Raw genomic sequence first — 7845 nt, 5'->3', positions numbered from 1 at the left:
AACGACAAATGTGGAGGAAAGTAATGTTATCATCTGAATTGTCAACACATAAATTTTTGAAAGAGATAGCTATTGATCAGGTCAACGAATTGTTAATGAAAGATTAGCATTTAGCTAATTGCCGCGAGTATTAATCCTATCCCAAAATATTTCCCAAAAGTTCTGAAAGTATATAAATGATAGAACTAAAAACATCAGATGATAGAACTAAAAACAGTGAATGACTATAATGATTGTAAAATCACTTCGTTTCAAATTGAAACAAGTTGCCAAAGTCGCGTGATTCCATGATAGTTTTGCTTTCATTTGTTCAGATCTCTAATTGATTTGTGCTTCGAATAATTCAATTATTTAATTCCATAATTAATTAAATATCCTGCATCAACTCTTATTTAGGGTCTCAATAACAGTAATATGTCGATAGATGGACGAAATTAGAATTATCACCGTTTCATCCCTGATAACAAATAAAATACATATTATTGGATTATAGACCTATTATTACATTTGGTAGTAGCAGCGATTGTTATTATCAATCCTTTTTTTTGAGGTGATAAACAACACTTCTATTGTATGCCCGTGTATCAGATTCAAACCGTTAATGTTTCCACAGATGGTTCGGGTGGTTCAGATAATGTTTTCCTTCAGCTGCAAACTATTCTACGACTCATATTACTATTGAAAAGTTTATAATTTTGACAATTACCTACGCTTTAGACATTGTTTTTTCACCTGTTTTGTAAATTATTGCACATATTCATTCGTAGAATATCATATTTAGTATAGTAATGGATTTATGATCGGTTACATTACCAGTCTAATCGTCTCAACACACAGTCTGATGCCAATTGTATAGCAGAATCGAGATGGGATGATAGGATCAAATGTGATAGAGAAGTCATGGATGAGTTTCCGGATAAAAGGATTTGATTTCATTCATCTTCAATCAGTTTTTCCTGTCACTATCGGTTTGGTTCTACGATAGTGGTTGATCATTTTGTTTCGTTAAATGCTTCATATCTTACAGTATATGATAAATTTATCATTCCTTATAATAAACGGTTTTTTGATGGTGCACATGGCAAACTGATTTATTTGTCACCTTTCATATTAATGCGATTCTACTTCATGTGAATAAACTAATAAAATGTAGCTGTTAAGGTAAACCGATTACAAAACTTCATTCATTACAGTATTTAAGACAATTAAAAAATTGCGGAACATATTTACGAGGAAGACTATGATGGCTTTAGCATTACCTTTAATTATTAGTCTTTTGATGGTGCAGACTACAAATTCGCAAGCAGATCAGTGTGATTGTGATAATGATTACAATTCACCATTTTGTGATGGGATTGAAAACAAGTTAGCAATTATCTTATTTACTTACTTAAACATAAGTCAAAAATTTTAAATTGCAAGATGTGCAACACCTTTGTTTGGATGTGATTTTAGAGAAAAAGAATGTTTCGTGGATGGTAATAAAGAAAAATTATCAGCAAAAGGTACGCATTGTGCAAAAAGCTGTGAAACATGCTGTAAGCTGCCACGTTTTCAATGTAACGATCGTGGAGGTAACATTTATAATTTTCAATTTAATAAAGTTAATATTAATAACGACAAAATAGGTTATAATTTTAATATCATTTATTATTGCAGGAATCATTGCAAAAGCAACAATATTTCATACCTTTCTCAACTTTTCTAAGATTTAATTGCAATTTTCTCGAGATAATAAGTCACTATAGAATTCATTTTTAGTGCGCTTAGATTGTGATAAAATCAAAACAAGTGGCTTATGTAAGACCAAAAATGGAGTACTCCTATCACTGTTCAGTGCAGAATGTCCTAAAACATGTGGTCTATGTGGCCAAGAATGTATCGATAGTAACACTGTAATTTGTCGCATTCTCAAATCAAACTGTGAAAATGAAGAATCAAAAAGACTATGTCCCAAAACGTGCAATGTTTGTCGACCAATAAGTTCGTCTCTACCTTAATTGAATTTATTGCTTATTTTGTATTGACACTTACAGCTTATGAGAAATTATCTTGTTTAGATATTTGTTTCGACATGACAGAAAAGTGTTCATCACTGAAAAATAATTGCAATGATCCAAAGCTGAAGCCTCTAATGCAATTATCATGCAATGAAACATGCGGTTTCTGCCATACCGAATCCTCAACAGTAAAGCCGAACTGGATTGATCATCAATGTGTTGATGCTGATTCAAGGTATTCTAAGTTTTCATAGCATAATCATTACATCTGTGGAAAATATTATCAGTGAAGAGTTAATCTTGATTAGCTTTCATTTCTTTATTACTTTAAGATTTAAAATATCAATATCCTATCGATCAGAAATAGTAAAAAAATTCATAAAATCTTCATTAAAATCCCAAAAATTGGAAATTTTTATGTTTTTACATATGGTTGAAAACCGCTCGAAACCAATGTTATCACTATTGACAATACTTTCTTTTTCTTTTTAATCGTCCGATCAAGTTTGATTTTTCGTTTAAATCATTCATTTCCAGATGTGCTATCTGGGCAGCTAATGGATTTTGTACAAATTCATTCTACAAGTCACTGGTTAAAAATTGCCCGAAATCATGTCGTCTATGTTGAAAATAACTATGAATTGTTTCTTTCTTCTATAAGTTGAGAATAAATTTGCTTTTAAAAAAACTTATATCCACATTTGCTCGAAAAATTGCAATGAGATTTGCTATTGTTAAATTATTTCTCAAAATATAACTTCTATTTGTATGTTTGTAAATTCACAGATGATGCTTCCATTCTATAGATGGGTTTTTATGCTTCTATTTTTTTTTTGGTGTAAATTCTAAAACAGAAATATAATGCAGTGAAGTCGTTGATCAAGATTTAAGTGTTATGGCTAGTGAAAATGAAAATGAAATATTACAAAACAAAATAACTTATTATCATTTTTGAAAACATTTGAAATTATCTTTATCAGCTTATCAAAATCGCTCAATATTGATGATAGTCTGAAATAATTTGCATATTTTTCTGAAATAATTTGCATATTTTAAGTTTAATATATTTTAAGTTGTATATTTTAAGTTATATTATAGCAAATTTCTGCCATTTTCTTGATCTACTCGTTATAAATAATTTTATTTTAGAACAGTTATAATCAAAAATCTGCAAGTTTCGGTCTAAATTAAGTTTGGGAATAAAAAAGTTGTGGGAAAACAATAAAGTTAATTTATAAAGAATGGTTGGAGAGGAGTTAATTCTGACTTACTTATTTGATTAGAAAGTAAAAAACAATAAGTTCTTCATTTAAGTGATAAGGATTTTCCTTGGCAGGTGAATAAGTTTCAAGCGTAGATCTGATTTTGTTATGCATAAAAAAGCTTCCTCTAAAGCGGTAAATAGTTTTATGAATGATAAGAGAATGGCCGAATGAGTGCAAAAGATTCTAAAATGATTAATTATAATTATTACTTTGATATATTACTAAGTTTTAATGAATATGGAATAATTTTAATTATTACATATTAAAAATGGATGAAAATCGTTGATTTAAATTTGAGTGCCAATATGGCCTATGTAAATAACATTAACCTGAATTAGTTTATAAAAATTAGAAATTATATGAGCTCATAAAAATAAGTTCCGTAAAGTGGTATAAGCTTATTTGAATTCTTTGTTAAACACTTAACTAAAATATCCAAAGAATGAAATAATCACTGAGCACAATAAATGGTATACCTTTTGAAAATATGAGAATAGAAGAGATCTGGATGATGTTCATCAATCACTCATAAATGCCGATCTTTTTAATTTAAAGTAAATCTAAAATTTGAATAAACTTTTCGTGGCAAAAAAAAAAGAAAACTCTTGCATAATTTGCAATCCTTTGCGTAACAAATGAAAAAAAAGCGATGTTCTACGCAGGTTATCATTTATGGATTTATAATAATAATGTCTGAAAGGTGAAGCAAGTATCACATGTTCCAGAAACCAACACTCTGTACAGAATAGCTAGCAATACTACATGACAAGTAGAATTGTCATCTTATGAAGTTTGACAAGTCTTTAATTTTTTAGTTTTAATATGGTTATAATTGAAAAATTAAAAAAAAGTCAGGGAACCAATTTAAAAAAATTAGAATTAAAAAGTAAAAAATCAAAATCTTCGCAAATTTTTTGAAAATCATTTTACGTAGTTTTCGACACTGATGGCGGTGGTACATGATTATTGTTGGCTTATTTTAATTGTCATATCGAACTTGATACTTTGTAGTTTAGAACCAACATGTATTGATGCTAATTGTTACATACCACTTCACAGCAAGGTTTTAATTCGTTTATTTAATTATTTAATTAAAATTAGCTATTTGCAGAAATCTCTCTTTTTTTTTCTTCTACTTTTTCCTCGTGCCTTATATTGAAAACAACTAAAATTTGATTTGAGTTTATGTAAAATTTGAATTGGTTTAGATCGCTTCCAATTATTCCGTATACGGTATTACACAAGGTGGTGCAATTTTCGTTGTCGATATGATGATCTTTTCGAGTCCTAACTTTTTGCATAATTTAAAAGTTATTGATACGAGTAAATCCAATTTTCTTTTTACCAAATAAAAACTAAATTATAGCATTAATAGAAAAAAATTTCTTTTTTCCTACGGTCATTTAAAATTATCAGATGAATAAATTGAAAATAACTCATTTCCTATGGGATTATTGTTTTGTCAGACCCCGAAAAAAGTTTGTTAATTGTTTAAAATTTCTGCTATTTTCCGCATTTATGTCCTCATACTTCTAAAATATAATATTTTACTAGCCATTTATGCTTAATCATTGCTTTCTTACATGAAATACACAGTCTATAAACTTTTTGAAAAAAGTTTTGATAAAATTTTTGTTCAAAATTTTAGCGTTTTATACGCGTTAGCATTTAAGATATTTATTAATTAAATAATTATTTCTTGGCTAATAAAGCTGATATCTGATTGAGCAAATATTATTACTCGCTATATGAATAGGTGATATTTCTTGCAGGAATAAATCATTTCGATTGCTCAACAGCTACCGTGCATTTGGTTCCTTCCACCATAATATCATCTCAAAAAAATTCTAAATTTGAAGAAGTCATTAATTTTTAAGCTATAACCTAACAATTTATCATTAATTTATAGTTGATACGAAATTTATGGAGAAATTATGATAATGATTCCTTTAAACTATAACTTAAAAGAATTTTTAAAATTAATAAAATGTAATGACTACAAAAAATGCAATGATGCATCGAAGATAAGAACAGATTTAGTCATTTAATTAGATAATTTAATTCATTTAATTTCCAAATTCCAACAAACAAAATATTTTAGAATGTGAATTTTTTCATCATTGATGCACCTAAAGCTCGAATCATATTTCCATCTTGCAATTGGACAATTTACAATGACATTCTCTATTGTGAGATATATTGGCCAATGGCTAAATTTGTACGAATCCACCACTGTTATCATCCCATGTTGGTGACGAAAATTCTACCTTTTTTTTTTACCCTTATTGTATGCACAAACAAGTAATATCTTGCGTAAAAATTATTATATTACCGTAATTAAAGTATTGTTTACTTTTTAAAAATTTTTTATTTTTAAATTTTAAAACGAAAAGCTAAACGATTATTTATTTGCTAATTCAATATTCCGTTTATGATATCAAATAATTTTCTTTATTTATTGAATGATTTCAAATATTAAAATAATCTTACGCATTAAAATTTCTTCTCTGTCACAGATATTACTATGCAGGATGGAGTAATAAATTATATTATTTTTGCTATAACAATGATAACATATCAAAGGCGACATTATTTGTTGATGAAGGGATAAAACTTAAATTACGACAATACGGTTATAAAGATATAACTTCTGGTTTTCCAACATTAAATGATGTGGCAATTGTGGATTATCTTGGACAAATAATTGCATTGAATAACGTTGACGAACAATATCCAAGTGAATGAATCATTGATCATTTTTAATTTATGCAAATTAGCATGATAATTTCTTCATTTTGCATTATCTTTAGCATATTATAATTTTTAATTTGAACTTCTTTAGCATTAACGCTTAATTGGAAACTTTTTAAATTTAGGTTGGCTTATGCCATTTCAAAAAGAGAATGCACTGAAGCTTGAAACGGAACGCATGCTGACTTGTATTGTTGGCGATAAAATTCGTTATGTGTTGCAGACGACATTTGCGCAATTTTGTATCCTCGAAATTTTAACACTCTCATTTCGAATGACAGTACAATTATTGCCAGATAATTTAAACAAGGTAAACTGCAAAGTACTGATTACACTGATAAATGAGTGAACGATGAAAAAAAAAGACCTTATCATAGATAAGGTCGATTCATTTGAGTGTTAAAAAAAAAACGTCAGATATTCCGAATGAAAATGCAATTATTGGTAGATGATTTTAACAAGGTAAAACTGTTTATACAGTATTATATTTACTGATGGATGAATAATGATAAAAAACAGTGGTTTGATAATGGAATGACAAAGGCTAGTTCATTTGAGAAGCTAAAAGGAAATGCTAGAAAAGCTAGAAGTTATTTTAAAATCATCTGATGGCCAGATAGCTTTCAAATTTTGACAGCAAATTTTCTTATTCAAAAGAAATCTTCCTATCAACAGAAATAAGCAACATTAAGGATGAGCTATCAAAATTTCTGGAATTTGACGAGTCTCGGACATTTTCGCCAACTGAGGATAATCGTCGTCTACCAGTAAATGCTTTACCGTTAATTATTACACGACAGGTATTCATTTATCTAGCTTTGTTTATTATGTAAGCATATAGCTATATAGCTTATTGCTTACTAAATTCATAAAAGTACCAGAATGCTTGACTATACAGACGGAAAACTGAATTAAAATAAGAGATCAATGTCTTAAGTGAAACTAATTGTACTCAAAGCTTGATCATTTCCTCTGATAAATTTTACTGGCAAATTACATCTTAATTAAATCTACTGATAACGTACATGATAGTAGGAATCATTCATGTTCTTGACAAAGAATAATAAATTAATCTTAATCATTTAAATACACCAAACTTTTCCAGAAATCAATAATTGAGGAGACGCAAATATCGGGTGATGTTATTGGTACCTTAGATATGGATACATTTGTTAGTATAACATTAGCCATACCACTATATACTCTCTTTATCATCATAATCAGTATACTGTTTATCAGATGGCAAATTACATTAACTCTCAAACCTTCTCGTTTAACCTTTTTGAAAATTACAGTATAGTAATGTGAACAAGAACTGCATTTATTTTATTCTGTTCTCCTGGATAAATCATCTCTGTTTCCCCCTCCAAATGTCTGATATATTTTGATTGACCTCTTCATTTTAATTGATTCCATTAACAATATGTGCTGGTTGACCTTTTCATTCTCTTTGAGTGTAAACAAAAGTTACGAAATATGTAAAGGGAATACTTTTAAAACAGTTTTGATTGTTGTAATTAATGCAAACGCGCCAATCGGATCGATTATGTATGGTTTTGATTCGAAAGAGGAAGGAAAGTGAAATATTTCAAGACATTCCATTTCCAAGTTTCTTTTTAGTATGCTTAAATTATTTCGTATTTTTTAATAAAAGAAATATTTGTGTATGGAATTTTAAAGGACAGTCAAATCATAAATAATCGAAAATTAGCAAATGTAGTTTCATTTAGATTGTTAAACATAAAGGAAAGCATCATTTTCAAATTCAAATTTGAATTCAAAATGACGAATAACTGTGACAGTGTTGACAATATTTGTCATACTTTTTG

General features: G+C 28.4%; 3 protein-coding genes across 3 annotated transcripts; all 3 read left to right on the top strand.

Annotated features, from left to right (window-relative positions):
- Positions 1 to 1243: 1243 nt before the first annotated feature.
- Positions 1244 to 2628, top strand: LOAG_10828 (ShTK domain-containing protein; the record flags this gene model as incomplete). Its single annotated transcript, XM_003146351.1, has 5 exons — positions 1244 to 1365; positions 1456 to 1574; positions 1762 to 1983; positions 2061 to 2235; positions 2538 to 2628. 5 exons carry the CDS (start codon positions 1244 to 1246, stop codon positions 2626 to 2628), a joined length of 729 nt encoding a protein of 242 aa, XP_003146399.1.
- Positions 2629 to 5471: 2843 nt separating this feature from the next.
- On the top strand, positions 5472 to 6010 carry LOAG_19013 (hypothetical protein; the record flags this gene model as incomplete). The annotated part of the gene is made up of 2 exons (XM_020451671.1): positions 5472 to 5512; positions 5782 to 6010. 2 exons carry the CDS (start codon positions 5472 to 5474, stop codon positions 6008 to 6010), a joined length of 270 nt encoding a protein of 89 aa, XP_020304528.1.
- Positions 6011 to 6149: 139 nt separating this feature from the next.
- LOAG_19012 (hypothetical protein) lies at positions 6150 to 7316 on the top strand (the record flags this gene model as incomplete). The annotated part of the gene is made up of 3 exons (XM_003146350.2): positions 6150 to 6326; positions 6709 to 6816; positions 7122 to 7316. 3 exons carry the CDS (start codon positions 6150 to 6152, stop codon positions 7314 to 7316), a joined length of 480 nt encoding a protein of 159 aa, XP_003146398.2.
- Between the last annotated feature and the right edge of the window lie 529 nt (positions 7317 to 7845).

Source organism: Loa loa (assembly GCF_000183805.2).
Source record: "Loa loa unplaced genomic scaffold supercont3.912, whole genome shotgun sequence".
NCBI classification, from domain to species: domain Eukaryota; kingdom Metazoa; phylum Nematoda; class Chromadorea; order Rhabditida; family Onchocercidae; genus Loa; species Loa loa.
This window is presented reverse-complemented; position numbering and strand designations above follow the sequence as displayed.